At 38.2% G+C, this 17,797-nt stretch overlaps 2 protein-coding genes across 2 annotated transcripts; both read right to left on the bottom strand.

The window, feature by feature from the left end:
- Window positions 1-383: 383 nt before the first annotated feature.
- On the bottom strand, window positions 384-8,344 carry LOC113579918 (lysophosphatidylserine lipase ABHD12-like). Its single transcript, XM_035531747.1, has 13 exons — window positions 8,102-8,344; window positions 6,740-6,861; window positions 6,546-6,645; window positions 6,319-6,438; window positions 5,777-5,807; window positions 5,641-5,686; window positions 5,196-5,325; window positions 4,995-5,032; window positions 2,925-3,019; window positions 2,716-2,795; window positions 1,027-1,105; window positions 795-919; window positions 384-637 (listed from the first exon to the last, which is right to left on the bottom strand). Exons 1-13 carry the CDS (start codon window positions 8,185-8,187, stop codon window positions 610-612), a joined length of 1,080 nt encoding a protein of 359 aa, XP_035387640.1. The 5' UTR covers window positions 8,188-8,344; the 3' UTR covers window positions 384-609.
- Window positions 8,345-11,802: 3,458 nt separating this feature from the next.
- On the bottom strand, window positions 11,803-17,621 carry LOC118242226 (lysophosphatidylserine lipase ABHD12-like). Its single transcript, XM_035531748.1, has 13 exons — window positions 17,545-17,621; window positions 15,181-15,302; window positions 14,987-15,086; window positions 14,760-14,879; window positions 14,357-14,387; window positions 14,221-14,266; window positions 13,817-13,946; window positions 13,627-13,664; window positions 13,111-13,202; window positions 12,902-12,981; window positions 12,239-12,317; window positions 12,007-12,131; window positions 11,803-11,849 (listed from the first exon to the last, which is right to left on the bottom strand). The coding sequence occupies exons 1-13, from the start codon at window positions 17,619-17,621 to the stop codon at window positions 11,822-11,824; spliced, it is 1,068 nt and encodes a 355-aa protein (XP_035387641.1). The 3' UTR covers window positions 11,803-11,821.
- Between the last annotated feature and the right edge of the window lie 176 nt (window positions 17,622-17,797).

Below are 17,797 nucleotides of genomic sequence, written 5' to 3'. Positions count from 1 at the left end.
TTTGATTGATACAAAACTCTCACATGGTCTGTGTCGTCCAATCATAGAGAGAAGCGCTGAGCTAACGTTGAGCAGGGAAACTCAACACTCACCGCTCCGCCACGTCATCCGAGTGTATGTTCCGTCGTAAGATAAAAGCGGGCAGCCAAGGTTGCGGCTTAGCTTGCCCCCATATTGATTTACTTTTATTAGTGCCCTTACCCTACAATACAAACATCTACATTCACCCAACACGGCTATACACATGATATAGCAGCATAATCGTGTACTTTATGTATTGTTTCACACCACCTCCACAATCACGATTTTACATTCATTTTAAGAACTCACAATGTATTTGCCATTTGCCAAATCTTATTTGTGTACGAATCTCTTTAGGAAGAGGTAAACACCACTCTTCCTTGAGTTCAGCAAAGTATGGTGATTTCCCTGCTCAAGTGAAGTTGTGCACCATTGCTCTATAGTATAGGATCACTGAGCACTGCTTAGGACAATCAATGAAGGTCTACATTGTTAAATCAAGTGAATTGCATTGACTCATTGAGAGTATAAGATAAAGATGAATCTGGCCATTACTTTATCCTAGATGCTCTCTTTGGCGCTTCCTGGTTATGCTGTGACCGACTGCACAAATTCCCTGTAATGAAAGTGCAAGTGTAAATTTATCAATAAGCCTACATTTATGGTTAACACTCATCATTGGAGAGCCATTTGAAAACTTTGAATAACTTTATATTTTCATATGATCCCAAGACTTTACTAGAAAGGAGAACATATCTGAGGTATGACATCACCTTATGATACCTGGCAAACCAGGATCTCTGTAGAGCCCATTATGAAGATATCCATGAGATCCATCAAATGGTACCAGCTTGACTAGCTTATCAGAGTTCAGGGCACTTTTGGATATGCTGTAAACCTAGACATAAAAATAAGGTTTGTGAATCAGTTTATTTCTACTCAAAATATACACAAATGCATTTGACAACACAAAACCACACAAGTGATTGTATACATCTAGCTGACCTTCTCAGCCATCCAGAAGGGTGCCAGATGGTCATCTTTAGAATGAAGGATCAAAAGAGGTGTTCTCATTTTCTTTAGGCTGTGGCAAAAATAAATAGATAGACATTGAGAAGTACACAAGGTTTCCAGAGAAACAGGATGTGTCGGACAGTGGTCCTTCATTAGATGTGCAAGCAAATTGCTATTATACAGTGTATATATATATATATATATATATATATATATATATATATATATATATATATATATATATATATATATATACACACACACACACCATATTGCCAAAAGTGTTCGCTTATCTACCTTCGCACGCATATAAATCTGAGTGATATCCCAATCTTAATCCATAAGGTTTAATATGATGTCAGCCCACCCTTTGCAGCTATAACAGCTTCAGCTCTTCTGGGAAGGCTTTCCACAAGGTTTAGGAATGTGTTTATGGGATATTTTGACCATTCTTCCAGAAGCGCATTTGTGAGGTCAGACACCGATGTTGGACGAGAGGGCCTGGCTCACAGTCTCCGCTCTAATTCATCCCAAAGGTGTTCTGTAAGGTTGAGGTCAGGACTCTGTGCAGGCCAGTCAAGTTCTTCCACACCAAACTCACTCATCCATGTCTTTATGGACCTTGCTTTGTCCATTGGTGTGCAGTCATGTTGGAACAGGAAGGGGCCATCGCCCAACTGTTCTCACAAAGTTGAGAGCATGAAATTGTCTAAAATCTCTTGGTATGCTGAATAGTTCCTTTCCCTGGAACTAAGGGGCCGAGACCAACTCCTGAAAAACAACGCCACACCAAAATCCCCATCCACCAAACTTTACACTTGGCACAATGCAGTCAGACAAGTACCGTTCTCCTGGCAACCACCAAACCCAGACCCGTCCATTGGCTTGCCAGATGGAGAAGCGTGAGTCATTACTCCAGAGAACACATCTCCACTGCTTTAGAGTCCAGTGGCAGCGTGTTTTACACCACTGCATCTGACGCTTTGCATTGCACTTGGTAATGTAAGGCTTGGATGCAGCTGCTCGGCCCTGGAAACTCATTCCATGAAGATCTCTATGCATTGTTCCTGAGCTAATCTGAAGGCCACATGAAGTTTGTAGGTGTGCAGCAATTGACTCTGCAGAAAGTTGGCAACCTGTGCACACTATGTGCCTCAGCATCTGCTGACCCTACTTTGTCATTTTATGTGGCCTACCACTCCGTGACTGAGTTGCTGTCATTTCCAGTCGCTTCCACTTTTATAATACCACTGACAGTTGAATGTAGAATATTTAGTAGTGAGGAAATTTCACGACTGGACTTGTTGCACAGGTGGTATCCTATCACGGTACCACACTAGAATTCACTGAGCTCCTGAGAGTGACTCATTCTTTCGCTAATGTTTGTAGAAGCAGTCCGCATGCCTAGGTGCTTGGTTTTATGAACCTGTGGCCATGGAAGTAATTGGAACACCTGAATTGAGTGAATACTTTTAGGAATATAGTGTGTGTGTGTGTGTGTGTGTGTATGTGTATATATATATATATATATATATATATATATATATATATATATATATATATATATATATACATACATACATACATACACACACACACACACACAGTTTGTAGGTCTTCTGCATTATGTTATAAAATGTTAAATACTTATTATACCATATGGTATTTCCATACACTTACTTGTCTTCAGTGTTAAACACAAATTTATTTTTGCTCAAGTCCTTGAAAAAGTACTGAATATAGGGAAACCTCCAGTAATACTAGGAGAGAAAGAAAGCAAACAGTGCATATACCTTTATGTGAGATATCACTTGGATGTTAAAATGCACCAAAATTACATTGTCTACTTCCCAGCATGGGTGAACGTTGGAAAGACCCATAATACCTACCCATGTAAAAGGGTGAGGGAATTTTAACAATTCTTCCTCTGGCAAATCAGGTTTTAAGAATGCACCCTCAAGAATCACTGCATCGACAGGGTTTCCTGGAAAGACACATATATGTTTGAGCCATACAATTACTTCTAATACATCATACAGCATGAGTAATAAAGGCACACAATAAGCAAGGGATTTATTTCTAACGGTCAAAAACACATACAAAGAATAACAAAGTTAACCTAAATGCATTAATCATCTTTATTTTTATCACTTTGTAACTTAGAAAGTAGACGGAGGCTGATCATTAACTAAATTATTTCTTGTTAATAAATTCATGTTAATGTTCTGTCAAAGCAAACAGTAAAAGCAGTTTGATGTGTTTAGTCATAGCCAGAAGTTCTGAGACTGACACAAATTTTGGTTTACTGCCTGGTTTTTTTTAAGATCCTTTTATCAGATGTTTATATGATATAGTTAAGTACAATTATAAGCATTTAATACGTTTTTTAAAAACTTTTTATTGACAAATACATCCAGTTTAAGCAAATACTTAATATTTACAGTGTTGACCCTTCTTTTTTAAAACGTCTACAACTTGCCTTGGCATGCTGGATATCAGCTTCTGGGCAAAATCTTGACTGATGGCAACCCATTCTTGCCTAATCAGTGCTTGGAGTTGATCACAGTTCCTGTGTTTTTGTTTGTCCACCCTCTTTTTGAGGACTGACCACAGACTCTCAATGGGATTGAGATCTTGGGAGTTTCCTGGTCATGGAGCCAAAATTTCAATGTTTTGTTCAATGAACCACTTGGTTATCAATTTTGCCTTGTAACATGGTGTTCCATGATGCTGGAAAAAGCATTGTTCATCATCAAATTGCTCCTGAATTGTTGGGAGGATGTTTTGATACCATTCCTTATTCATGGCAGTGTTTTTAGGTAAACCTTTGAGCAAACCCACTCCTTTGGATGAGAAGCAACCCCACACATGAATGATCTCAGGATGTCTCACTGTTGGCATTACACGGGACTCATGGTAGCACTCACCTTTTCTTGTCCAGACAATCATTTGTCCAGATGTCCCAAACAGTCTGAAGGGGGCTTCATCAGGGAAATGAACTTTACCCCAGTACTCTACAGTGCAATCTCTATACTTCCTGCAGAATGTCAGTCTGTGCTTGATGTTTTTCTTGGACCGAAGTGGCTTCTTTGCTGTTCTTCTTGACACCAAGCCATCGCCTCACTGCGTGTGCAGATGCAGTCCCACCTGCCTTCTTCCATTCCTGAGCAAGCTCTGCACTGGTGCTGACCCAATCCTGTAGTAGGATCCTCTTTAGGAGACGGTTCTGGTGCTCGCTTCACTTTCTTGGGCACCCTTCTTCACTGCAAATGAACCTCTCTCGAAGTTCTTGATGATTCGATAAATGGTTCATTTAGATGCTTATCTTATCAGTCTGCATATGTTGACTAATGTATGATTTGGATGTAATGGTGGCAAATGCAAAAACTAACAAAAAAGGTGGGGTGAATACATAATCACTTCTGACAAATGTATAAAAATGTGGGTGCTTTGTTTGATTGTTAGGACATTCTGCGGAAGGTGCCTCAAAAATGCTTGAAAATGTTAACCTGCAATAAAGGATGGGACCAGCTATTCTCTTCTACTAATTCTGAAGTCTGCATCTTTATATTTGAATGTTTAACTTTAAAACTAACTGACCGGGGATTTAGGAACGACAATCATGGTTAACAGAAGAAGACAATGTTTTCAAACACCACCACCCGTTTAAAGCTACCAGTCTGCTCTGCTAATTCAAACAGCATGACAGAGTGATATCAGCTGACTTGTCCTCGTTAACACTTTCTCCTGAGATCACTGAAATGAATGTTCATTTTCATGGTAAGGAATTACTCGCAATTAATTGCAATCCATCTGATCACTCTTCATAACAATCTAGAGTTAATGCTAATTGCCACCATAAAAACTGAAATACCAAACTTTGTGATAACAAAAATTAGTGTCAGTCTCAAAATGTTTGGCCACGACTGTACAATCATTTTTGACTTGACATTTCTTACCTTGCTCTTGTAATATCACAGCAGTGTTAGTTGACACACTGCAAGTTGAAAAATAATTAGCTCAAAGGCAACAAATATAATACATTATTTCTGACATTTTTACATAGTAATATTTACTATTATTGAAACTTTAATTAATGCAACATTTTCAAAAGTGCTAATTTGGTTTTGTTTGTCTAGAGGAGTATGACTCCTACTCACGCTGTGCCCAGTGAGTGACCCCAGAAGATCACCAGGCTGCCCTTACTGCGTGCCCTTACCCAGTGGTACAGATAAAGGGCATCAGTGGTCAGTCCGGCCTCTGTGGGCTCCCCTGTGGAGTCCCCAAATCCTAGCAGAATTTCAAGATGGGTTTAACTGACTAAAAACAACATGCATCCCAGAAATATCTAATATTGGAGCTGAAGGATAACATATAAAAAATCTGAATGTGTTAATGGTTGATATTTTTTCAATGTGGAAAAGTGAAAATAATGTGGAATTATCATTTATTATTTAACTATTCAAAATTAAATTCTGATTTGGTTTTCAAAAGATTAATTATTAAAAAGTTGTAGTTGTAGCCCCAATTTTATGCTGCATCGTAATATCTCAATGCACTTTCCATCCTCATGTGGTATAAGCAAGTTAACATCACCTAACCTACCCCTGTAATCCATAACCAACGCATGATAGCCAAGTGAACTTAGGACCTAAAATACCAAGAGACACTGTCAGTACAGTATTATCACATAACTTTAGTCTATATCTGTGATAGATAACGTGAGAATGCATCTACTCACTTTGCCAACTCCCACTCGATGTGGGTATGCTCTGTTCAAATAAAAGCAGAAAAATGCTGTAACAGTCAACATGATTAAAGTACTCTTACACGAAATGCACACAAATAAAATAGACATGGACCTCTACCCTTAATTAAAAATGTGCTAACAAACCTAAATGCATTTAATGTCACTTTTCTGTTCTAACCTTAACCTTCATACAAAGATCCTGTGTAAATATTAATCCCAGTTGTTTTCACTAAGTACACAACACTTGTTCTTAATAAGATATATCAAAACACTAGGGTAAAAATTATTTGGATCAAGAACCTTTGTTAAGCAATAGCAGGAATTTAAACAGAACAGAAAATATAAGATGCTCAAGTACATATCTGAAAGCATTTGAGTAAATTTTTATCAACAAAAATATGCAACACAAACAGTATACAAAGAGGGTTCAAAAATGTATTTTATGTACTCAGCTGCTTATTTTATGTCTGAAGGTCAAAGTGCTCTGGACACCAATCATTCAGAGCAAACTGGTTCAGTTGATGTTTTCCTACCTGCTACCTGTATTACCATGGAGGTAGATGAAAACAGGTGAACCGTCACCCAAAGACTTCTCATACCAGTCCAGACTTTTACCTTGGGCTTCTTTCCACTTGTGCTCAGGAACAGTGTGCCTACACACAGCAGCCAAAAAAGAATAAAAACACGATCTAACACGCTTAATACTGTTTTCTACATTCGCAAAACAAACATTTCAAATTGCCAAAAAAGTAGAACTGACCACACGCCTAGTGTCACCCCCTCTTCAGAGGACAGGTACATGTTAACGGTGTGATTAAGAGCGAGGTCATAGGGACGACTGAGGTCAACGAAGTATGTTACTGAGGGGAGATAAAGCCACAGATGATTATCTCTTGCATGCAGTAACCTACATAAATGGAATTCTCTGATTTTAAGTACAAACTATAAACATACTAGCATGTTTATAAACCAGGTGCTGTACAATGCCAGGAAAGAGGCGCAGAATAAATGGTAGAGTCGCATATAGGATGCCGAGAGCTAGAAGCCCCTTTGTTATCCACACCCACAGTCGAGACCTGAAAAAGAAAATAAATGACACAGGATATGGCCAGTAGATCTTACTGATGTGTGTGGTTTTATTTAGGGCTGAAGGTTCCTTAAGAAACTCAAGTAAATCGCTTACTAAAAATCAAAGATCAAAGACACTAAGGAAGGAAAATTCTTGCAGTTCCACCAAGTTTTTTTTACAACTCATACTAGCGCTAACTATCTTCCATGATCCACTTTGACAGAGGATCATATTAATCAGTGGTTGGATCTGGCATTTAATTAGCACGAAATAGCCTCACTTTTTGGAATTCGTATATGGATTGTTTGACACCAACATTCTCGTGACCAAACATTAGAAAACACTTAATTAACTAATGAGAATTTTAAGCACTTTTTGGAGTAGTTTACGGTCAAACGTTCCAGTGTTAACTAAATTAGAAATGATAAGATTATACATTATGTAGACTTCCTGTCAATGACGTGCCTATGTCATAACCATTAGGCCATAGGTTAGCTTCTCAGTATCCTCCATTCGGCATACAGTATGGTAGTAAATATTCATTAATTAGAATAAACTCCCAATATCAATAACATTCGTTCTAAATATTTACTACGATTACGTAGCAATCTTTAAGTTAACCTATATGTAAGTAGTATGTTCCTGTGCGAATGTGTCTTGTATGCCTGTGCGAGTGTATCATATGTATGCAGAATTAGTGTGTGCGCGCGCAAGTGTTTCCCTTATTTCACCCTAGACGGCCTCTCACAGGAATCACCTTTTGTACACTGAGGCACTGTTCTGTGCTCTGAGAAATCTAGCCACTCTTTCCAAATACACCACTTTCAAACAAATGCTGAGTTTATAGAAAGTAGCAAATGGCAAATGAACTCGTTTTACCCGTTTATTTTTCAGAGGGGTAAACCAAACTAATTTGTGTTCGCCATTCTTCGTCAAAACAATGTTTAACGACTCCGTTCACAAAAGGATGTTCCACACTCTTTTGTATATTTACTGTTGCTGTTTAATAAGGCAAAAGTATATGCGATCACTCAATTACTCGATGGAGTAATCGATAGAATCCTCGATTACTACAATAGTTACAGCAGCCCTATCGGGTGAGTCAAACTGCGACCACACGAAGTAGGCTAATATTTCACGTGAGTGCTGGTTGTAAAGCATAATAGTAAAAATCACCATATAAAAGAAGGAAAAGTGCACCGTTTTCATTACCTTCACCATTTAATTTGTGTATTCAAATCACTAACCTTGTTTTCACTGCTGAAAATTTGCATTTTGCCGCTTTCCGCTCAGTCCGTTCAGTTGCAACAGTTTCATCAACTCTTCTTCTCATCTTGCAGATTTAAAGCAAGCGAAAGAAACGCACGTCTCTACTTGACAGTCTACCTAATTCTGTGTAGACTACTAAAAAATGAGCTGGTGTGTCATTACAGTGCTTTTGGCGTCTCGTTATAGGTTTCTCCACTTTGCTCAACGGTCTCCTCTCCAACCCTTCCTCACTGCAGAAGTAGAGACGCGTCTCCGCAGACCGGAGACAGACGCAAAATGCCCAGTACAGCTCCAAAGAGGTGGGACTGGCTGCAAGTGGGTTGGATATTACACCAAGAGGCGAGCCAGCAGTCAGCCTGTTCAGTGTGTTTGACAGGCGTCGTGTGAGTTAACTTATTGGATTTAAGTAGTGAGTGAAATTGCACGCAGTTTCAAACACCGTTTAACATGACTGACGACTGAACATCTAAAATATGTTCTATGTTAGCTACCAATCTAATATAGCACACTTGAAAATTGTACGAACGTAGCTAAAGTTAGTTTCTACAGTTTGTTATGGCTGATGTCAGCTTTAGATAAATGTCTCGGGTAATTTCTTATTAAGTTATGTTAAAGGGCGACTCAAGCACGCCACTATATGAATTAATTACAACAACGCTTTCAGTGGAGTATAGCCAAATGCCCATTTAGTTGTGTGCGTGGGTGCTTGCATGTACTCCAACTTATTCTGTATCAGCTCCCCCTTCAGTGGGTTCCATGGCTATGGCCTTGGGCAGCTTCTCTCCTCCTTCCTCCAACATCTCCTGTGGTATGTATGCCACTCTCACTCTGACCTTGTTGGTGAATAGGAAAGACTTTTACTCTGGTGTAAGTGAAAGGTAAGGAGTAAGTATGGTGAGTAACTATGATCTAGACAGATCGACTTTTGACTCCCAAGGCACTAATTATGATTGAATATTTATTTCTCATTTCAGTTTGGGCTATGACTGAGATGATTGAAGTCTGATTATAATTCATCTTTACCCTGCCTCTGATGCAGGAGCCAGCAATCGCGAGGAAATTGTCCGTTGCTATGCTGTGGGTAGAGAGAGCTCGGGCGTTGTTCCATGGTCATGTGTCGCAGCTCTGATTTTTGTCTGTGACTGAGAAGGGCCACCAGAAAGTCCTCACTGAGGTCTTGCAGGGATATGATCCAGAGGCCAAAGAGCCCTTTCTATGTTTTAATTCACAGTGGATATGGAGTCATTTTTGCAAGCTTGTCTTGATGAGCAGAAGCTCAGCGTCAACACCATTCACTGTTACGCAGTGCCTTTCTCTCCACAGAGCCTGAGGCACAGATACTGGCTTTCAGGGCCCCACACCACACACTGAGATTTTGTTTCCGTCTGTCCTCTATATGTTGATGAACAATTAAATAAATAATATTAATCTACATTGTTTACTTTTTTACTCAAAGATTTGTTGGTCCATTATGTCATTACCACATCTTTGTATGTAAAGCAGTTCATATTTGTTTGTGTGTTTCTTGTTCTAATGACTGAATAGCTGTGTTGTTGGTTTATGAAGTTTTTTTCAGTAAAGAAGTTTGTATGTAGTTCACATAATTGCTGTTTTGTTTTCAGCATTAACATTGTGTTTAAAAACTATTGAGTGTTTCCATGTGATTTTGAGTAGACTTCATCTTGGTGAGGTCAATGTGAAAATTCTGGGAAATATTGAGGGTAACTATTTTAATACATTGGGACCACCTGAAATTTATTGAGAATGGAATAATACATATAAAATAGTTGTCACAGTCTGTCAAGTGACATGACTGTAACTGTGGGTCTGAAGAATACCTGGGAGTTGTAACATTGAATAAGACAGAAGTTGACAAAGTGTTTGTGTGATTTAGTCTACCTTTGTTCTTCTGAATGATTACCTTACTTTTGTTTCAATCAAAAATATTTATTTTAGTTGAATAAAGGCAGTTAAATTGCTAGGCACCACATGAAGATTTTTAGGCTGACAATCTTTACATTATGCACTTAATTTGTGCATGTTTTCTCCCAATGAATCTGTTCCTGCCTCTCTACACCATGAGAATATTAGAAATGTCAGTCCTTTGCCATTTATGAACACCCTCAACCAGTTTCTCATCCCACAGTCATTATTATAATCAATTATCAATTGTGCTTGACCAGCATGCTCCTCTACAAACACTGGAGCACCTAAGTAAGAAAACTAATCTGGCTGTTCATGCAGTTACTTATAAATTACATTCTGTTTTTCAAAACTGCTTTGCAAAATAAAAAGGCTGACTTTTACTCCACTAATATTACCTATTTTTTTGTCCTGCCATTTTCTCACTGTAACTCTTATCATGTTTTAATCTGTAATTTTATTTTAATCTTCCCACTACTTTATGTTATTATGCCTGCGTTTTACCCTTTTATTTTCTTCCCACATCTCTTATCATGTTTTTGTTATCTTGTACTGTAAAGTGTCCCTGAATATCCTGAAAGACGCTTATAAATAGAGCTATTATTATTATTATTATTATTATTATTATTAATAATAATAATAATGATGTGTACAGCCTAGTTTGTTCTCTCTCCTCCCCTAATGCCATTCCTCCAGCACAATATGGCATAAAAGCTTAGCTGTGGCATCCTAATGCATAGATTACAGAACCTGCTCTGTCCTTTCCTGCAGACTGTCTCAGTGCTGCAAGTCCAGTCCAGTTTGTGGTCTAGCTGCACCCCAGGTACCTGTAGGTCTCCACTATCTCCACCTCCCCTCCCAGGATAGACACAAAGGTTGCAGAGTCCTATAGTTCTTCTTAAGTCCACCAACAGCTTCTTAGTCTTGGCCACACTGAGCTGTAAGTTCCTTCCACGCAACTTAGTGAAGCTGCTAATTACAGGCCTGCGCTCTGGCTCCTGCTCTTTACTGACACGTATAAAAACAGTAGATAATGCTATTGGCATGTGGTGGCATGTCTCAGATATACGGGAAAGCATGTGAACAAGCAGACTGCACTGCCCCCATGTGGAGCTATAGCAACATTCACCACTTCAGTTCTGCATTTTACGTAGTCAGGGATCCAGCTGAATATGGAGGTATCCACTTACATTATCCTTAGCTTCTAGAGAGTAGAGAGCGTTATATGGCTTTAAACATCCTGGACAGGAAAAAAAACAGAGCCCTCACCTTTGTCCAGGTGTGAATGGGACTTTTGCAGGAACTGGTTGATTATGTCATTAACACCAACATGGTATTGATAAACAAACTGCAGGGAGACTAGTGATGAACCGGGGGCATGAGTTGGGCTGGGACCAGCCTCTCCTGGGTCTTGGTCATATGGGATATTTTGGGCCACTGGTTAATAGTCAGTAAAGCAACTTTTTGCACCTGGGTGGAACAAATTACTTTGCAGGATAAAAGCGGGGAACCACTGGTGCAGCTTGGCTTGACACAAAATGATATACTTTTATTAATGCCTTTACCCTACCATACAATCATCTACATTCACCCAACAACACTGTTACACACATAAAATATAGAAGGAGCATAATTGTGTACTTTGCATGATTTATTGTTTCACACAACATCCACCATCATGACTGTTCATTCATTTGAAGAACTCACAATATATTTTTGACCCTATTTGTTTAATATTCTCCTTGATCCTATATGTTCTCTTTGGTGCTTCCTGGTTATGCTGTGAGCGACTGCACAAATTCCCTGTAATGAAAATGCAAGTGTAAATTTATCAATAGGCCTACATTTATGGTTAACACTCATGACTAGAGAGCCATTTCAGAACTTTGAATAACTTTATATTTTCATATGATCCCAAGACTTTACTAGAAAGGAGAACATATCTGAGGTATGACATCACCTTATGATACCTGGCAAACCAGGATCTCTGTAGAGCCCATTATGAAGATATCCATGAGATCCATCAAATGGTACCATCTTGACTAGCTTATCGGAGTTCAGGACATTTTTGGCGATGCTATAAATCTAGACATAAAAATAAGGTTCATGAATCATTTTATTTATACTCAAAATATACACAAATGCATTTGACAACACAAAACCACACAAGTGATTGTATACATCTAGCCGACCTTCTCAGCCATCCAGAAGGGTGCCAGATGGTCATCTTTAGAATGAAGGATTAAAAGAGGTGTTCTCATTTTCTTTAGGCTGTGGCAAGATAGATAGATAGATAGATAGATAGATAGATAGATAGATAGATAGATAGATAGATAGATAGATAGATAGACAGACAGACAGACAGACAGACAGACAGACACAGACAGACAGACAGACAGACAGACAGACAGACAGATAGATAGATAGATAGATAGATAGATAGATAGATAGATAGATAGATAGATAGATAGATAGATGGATAGATAGATAGATAGATAGATAGATAGATAGATAGATAGATAGATAGATAGATAGATAGATAGATAGATAGATAGATAGATAGATAGATATTGAGAAGTACACAAGGATTCCAGAGAAACGGGACGTTTCAGAGGTCTTTCATTAGATGTGCATACATACATACATACGTATATATACACATATATATACATACATACATACATACATACATATATATACACACACACACACATACATATATATATATAAATGTGTATGTGTGAGTGTGTATATATATATATATATATATATATATATATATATATATATATATATGCATTAAGTTAGAAATTGATAAATACTTTTTATACCATATGGTATTGCTGTACACTTACTTTGCATGATTGTTAAAGGAAAATGTATTTTTGGTCAAGTCCTTGAAAAAGTACTGAATATAAGGAAACCTCCAGCAATACTAGGAGAGAACGAAAGCAAACAGTGCATATACCCTTATGTGAGATATCACTTGGATGTTGAAATGCACTAACATTACATTGTTTACTTCCCACCATGGGTGAACACTGGAAAGTCCCATAATACCTACCCATGTAAAAGGATTAGGGAGTTTCAATTGATCATCTGGCAAATCAGGTTTTACTAATGCGCCCTCAAGAATCACCGCATCAACAGGGTTTCCTCAAAAGACACATATGAGCCATAACATTACTTCTAATACATCTTACAGTATGAGTAATAAAGACATGTAGTGGTAGCTCAGTGGTTAAAGTATTTGACTTATAATCAGAAAGCTGCTGGTTTGAGTTGCCACTGCTGAGCACCTGAGCAAAGCCCTTAACCCTCAATTGCTCAAATTGTACTCAGTTATAATTGTAAGCTGCTTTGGATAAAAGCGTTAACTAAATGTAATAAGCAAGGTATTTATTTCTAACACAGCCAGAAAGGCATACAAAGTTAACCTAAATGCAATAATCATCTTTATTTTTTATCATTTTGTAACTAAAAAATGTATTATTAAATTCAGGTCAATCTTATGTCAAGCAAAAATTATCAGCCTCTAGTTTGATGTGTGTACAATCATTTGGGGGTTGACATTTCTTACCTTGCTCTTGTAATATCACAGCAGTGTTAGTTGACACGCTACAAGTTGAAAAATAGTAATGTCTAAGACAACAAATATAATTCTGACATTCTTACATATCAAAAACAGTAATATGTGAAACTGTAATTATGCAACATTTTCAAAAGTCATATATTGGTTGTTTGTCTAGAGGAGTATGACTCCTACTCACAATGTGCCCAGTGAGTGACCCCAGAAGATCACCAGGCTGCCCTTACTGCGTGCCCTTACCCAGTGGTACAGATAAAGGGCATCAGTGGTCAGTCCGGCCTCTGTGGGCTCCCCTGTGGAGTCCCCAAATCCTAGCAGAATTTCAAGATGGGTTTAACTGACCAAAAAATTGAGCTTACGGATAACATGGTTATTTGTTTCAGTGTGGAAAAATGAAAATAATGTGGAATTATTATGTAATTATTGAACTATTCAAAATTATATTTTAATTGGGTTTTCAATTGATTATTATCAGTATTAAAAATTGTAGTTGTAGTCCCAATTGTATGATGCATCATAATGTGTCAATGCATTTTTACACCCTCTTATCATATGTGCAAGTTAAGATAATATCACATAACCTACCCCTGTAATCCATAACCAACGCATGATAGCCAAGTGAACTTAGGATCTAAAATACCAAGAGACACTGTCAGTACAGTATTATCACATGACTTTAGTCTCTATCTGTGATAGATAACGTGAGAATGCATCTACTCACTTTGGCAACTCCCACTCGATGTGGGTATGCTCTGTTCAAATAAAAGCAGAAAAATGCTGTAACAGTCAACATGACTAAAGTACTCTGAAAAGAAATACACAACTAAAATATAGACATGGACCTCTACCCTTAATTAAAAGTGTGCTAAAAATTAAACGCATAAATTTCAATTTTCTGTTCTATGCTTAACCTTCATACAAAGTTTAATCCTGTGTAAATATAATACACCAAGTACACAATTTTGTTTTTAATAACAAACATCAAAAGACTAGGGTAAATATTTGGATCAAGAATGTTTCAAAAATGTCTTTTAGGTACTCAGCTGCTTATTTTATATCTGAAGATCAAAGTGTACTGGACACCAGTTATTCAGAGCAAACTGGTTCCATAGAAGTTTTCCCACCTGCTACCCCTATTACCATGGAGGTAGATGAAAACAGGTGAACCGTCACCCAAAGACTTCTCATACCAGTCCAGACTTTTACCTTGGGCTTCTTTCCACTTGTGCTCAGGAACAGTGTGCCTACACACAGCAGCCAAAAAAGAATAAAAACACGATCTAACACGTTTAATATTGTTTTGTACATTCGCAAAACAAACATTTCAAATTGCCAAAAAAGTAGAACTGACCACACGCCTAGTGTCACCCCCTCTTCAGAGGACAGGTACATGTTAACGGTGTGATTAAGAGCGAGGTCATAGGGACGACTGAGGTCAACGAAGTATGTTACTGAGGGGAGATAAAGCCACAGATGATTATCTCTTGCATGCAGTAACCTACATAAATGGAATTCTCTGATTTTAAGTGCAAACTATAAACATACTAGCATGTTTATAAACCAGATGCTGTACAATGCCAGGAAAGAGGCGCAGAATAAATGGTAGAGTCGCATATAGGATGCCGAGAGCTAGAAGCCCCTTTGTTATCCACACCCACAGTCGAGACCTGAAAAAGAAAATAAATGACACAGGATATGGCCAGTAGATCTTACTGACATGTGGTTTTATTGAAACGATTCCTCGAGAAACTTGATTACTAAAAATCATTGATGCAAATTCTCAGTCATTTTTACTGTAGGAATTTGGAATAATAGGATGGCAAAATCCTGTAAAATGGTCTATTCAGTTCCATATATGTAATATTTGAAACTATAAAATACACAAATCAAATTGTTATCCGATCACTTCAGTAGATTCTGGAAGTACACTTACTGTTGTACCCATCGCATGATTCACAGTCTTTTTTACTGCAGGAATTTGGAATAATTGGATGGCAAAAACAATTTGTTATCAGATCAGTCCACTATATTCTTGAGCTTCAGTGATTATACGCATATATATATATATATATATATATATATATATATAGTGAACCGAATAGACATTTATGAGGATTTTGCCATCCCATGACTCCAAAGTCCTGCGGTGAAAACACTTCAGCATCATATTCTGAATATGTTGGAAAGTGTTCTCCAAGAATACAGAGGAGTGAACTGATATTTTGATTTGTGTATTTTATGCAATTTTAAAATATACTCTGGTGAAATGATAACCATTTGCATAATATTGCTACGATATTTCTCAACCTTCTCACTGTAAGAACAAGGAAATCTTATCATGAGTAGCTAAGAAAGTGATCTTTATAAATATAGTGGTTATAACTGAAAAGAAATAGATTTTACTGAGGTTTGATTTTCCAACAAATGTTAGACTTTTCTACATATGTTTTAACACAATTTCTTTCCATGCATTAGACCTCAGTAAGATATGTTTAATGAAGCTGAATGTGATATAGTGAAAACGGAATAGGATCGAGGCGCTGACTGGGGGAAAGGCGCATGCGCAGAACCCGTGCAATTAAGGAGGGGGGGAAACCCCGATCGTTACGCACACGCGTATTTGAGAGCGACGAATTGAGTGCCATTAAGACGCCAGAGGCTAAACGTGCGGGTGAATGGCGTAGGGAAAGTGATCTAGACACGGGAAAGTTGCAGCGTCCTGAATGAAAGGAGAACGGTGGGAAAAGTAGAGACGCTTTAAGTAGGTAAGCGCAATTTCGATAAATATGGCGTAAGGTGACGCTTAAGTATGATGCGTTTTGCTGTTTGTTGATTTTGTGCTTCACTTATGGTGATATAATCTGTTTGTATTTTAACTGCAGGGGGCTGAGCCACGCTTCTGTTCCCTCTACGTTTTGGTCCCGATAAGTTCGTTCCCGCTATGAGTATGTTCTGATTGAGTGAGTTGTTTTTCGTGACGTAGGGTGACGATGATTTTTGCACGTGTGATGGTAACCACGTTAAATGTTAGTGAAACCCTTTTGTGCCTAAACTCCGAACCAGATTTTCCACTGTGTTTTGTGGGGTTTAAATTGCATTAAACTTGTGCTTTTGAAAAGATCTAAGGTGGTCTGTTACACGAACGCATTTATTTTAACTTTAATATCTGCCCTAAAAGCGCGATAAACTTTCCCTCTACCTCGTCTCACAAACGGCCTACCATAATGTAGATGGGGCAACCGAGTTTATGCGAAGTGCAAAAGCGATAAGGTCTTCTTTATTGGCAGAGACGCTTGTGTATGTGGACTGTTGGTAGATCATCTTTATTGTAAATTGGGTAAGCAATAAACTGCTTTCTTCGATATCTGGCTACTGTCTTCAAAAACGCCGCGTTCCCACAAATGTTGAGGCCCACTTCGTGTTCAGTAAAGGGGACGTAGTAAGCTGCAGCTTGACTCCTTTTACCTTTTTGTGTGTGGGTTTCCCCCAGGTGTAAAAATAGTTTGTTCGCCATCTCAATCACTTGGCCTCGCCACACTCGCTTCGTCAAAAATGTTTAACGACTGTTCACAAACGGATGTTCCACACATTGAAAAACGGTTATAGGTCATATGAAAAATATCGATACCTTCCTTTTAAAATGAATAGAAACGAATTTTTGTTTTTGCTTTTCAGAAACATCTTCTCTCGAGCACTTACCATCGTTTAATAAAGCAAAAGTAGTTCTTGGCGATTTACGCAAGCGATAGAATGATCGATTACTAATATAATAAACTACTGCGACCACACGAAGTAAATAAGATTTAACGTGAGTGCTGCTTGTAAAGCATAATGGTAAAAATCATGTAAAAAGGAAAAGTGCACCGTTTTCATTACCGTCACCATTTAGTTTATGGATTAGTCACTAACCTTGTTTTTACTGCTAAAATTTTGCGTTTTTCCGCTTTCTGTTCAGTTGCAACAGTTTCATCAACTCTTCTCCTCATCTTGCAGGTTTATAGCAAGCGAAAGAAAAGCACGTCTCTATTTGACAACAGTCTGTGTAGACTATTAAAAAAAGGGAGGGTGTGTCCTTGCAGTGCCTTTTCCGTCTCGCTCTAGGTTGCCTGACTTGGCTCACCTTTCTCCTCTTCCACCCCCCCCTCACACTGCAGAACCGGGG

The sequence above is a fragment of the Electrophorus electricus genome, chromosome 11, assembly GCF_013358815.1.
Source record: "Electrophorus electricus isolate fEleEle1 chromosome 11, fEleEle1.pri, whole genome shotgun sequence".
NCBI lineage: Eukaryota > Metazoa > Chordata > Actinopteri > Gymnotiformes > Gymnotidae > Electrophorus > Electrophorus electricus.
This window is presented reverse-complemented; position numbering and strand designations above follow the sequence as displayed.

What these genes read in the sequence shown, in the direction of transcription:
- LOC113579918 (XM_035531747.1), bottom strand. Translation starts at nt 8,187, where the DNA reads ATGAGAAGAAGAGTTGATGAAACTGTTGCAACTGAACGGACTGAGCGG. An exon ending in ATCGAGTGGGAGTTGGCAAA is followed by an intron (nt 5,687 to 5,776) that starts GTGAGTAGATGC and finishes TTGGTATTTTAG; the next exon opens with GTCCTAAGTTCACTTGGCTA. An exon ending in GTTGGTTATGGATTACAGGG is followed by an intron (nt 5,326 to 5,640) that starts GTAGGTTAGGTG and finishes AAATTCTGCTAG; the next exon opens with GATTTGGGGACTCCACAGGG.
- LOC118242226 (XM_035531748.1), bottom strand. Translation starts at nt 17,621, where the DNA reads ATGAGGAGAAGAGTTGATGAAACTGTTGCAACTGAACAGAAAGCGGAA. An exon ending in ATCGAGTGGGAGTTGCCAAA is followed by an intron (nt 14,267 to 14,356) that starts GTGAGTAGATGC and finishes TTGGTATTTTAG; the next exon opens with ATCCTAAGTTCACTTGGCTA. An exon ending in TCCTTTAACAATCATGCAAA is followed by an intron (nt 12,318 to 12,901) that starts GTAAGTGTACAG and finishes ATCTTGCCACAG; the next exon opens with CCTAAAGAAAATGAGAACAC.